The 220-nt window shown below is 67.3% G+C and overlaps 1 protein-coding gene across 1 annotated transcript in view; it reads left to right on the forward strand.

Annotated features, from left to right (window-relative positions):
• Positions 1–145, forward strand: part of NAV1 (neuron navigator 1) — a gene marked incomplete at both ends in the record, with an annotated part of 7,213 nt that extends 7,068 nt beyond the window's left edge. Inside the window, 1 exon segment of the mRNA XM_009866356.1 lies at positions 9–145. Within this exon segment, the coding sequence (XP_009864658.1) occupies positions 9–145 (137 nt within the window).
• Positions 146–220: the final 75 nt, after the last annotated feature.

Raw genomic sequence — 220 nt, forward strand, 5'->3', positions numbered from 1 at the left:
CCGGCCCGGGCCGTCAGCGCAGGAGGACCAGTCCAAGCTGTACCACCTGCCCCCCCCCACCATCGGGCCGCACAGCACCGTTTCCCCTCCTGAGGAGCGCACCGTCAAAGACACGACACCCAGCTCCCTGGACTCGGACCCTCTGGTACGGGGCACGGGGCGGTGGGCTGGGCAGTGCTGGCAGAGCAGGGTGGAGCTGCGCTTTCCCGTTTTTTTTTTT

The sequence above is a fragment of the Apaloderma vittatum genome, unplaced genomic scaffold (genome assembly GCF_000703405.1).
Source record: "Apaloderma vittatum isolate BGI_N311 unplaced genomic scaffold, ASM70340v1 scaffold26143, whole genome shotgun sequence".
In the NCBI taxonomy this organism is placed as follows: domain Eukaryota; kingdom Metazoa; phylum Chordata; class Aves; order Trogoniformes; family Trogonidae; genus Apaloderma; species Apaloderma vittatum.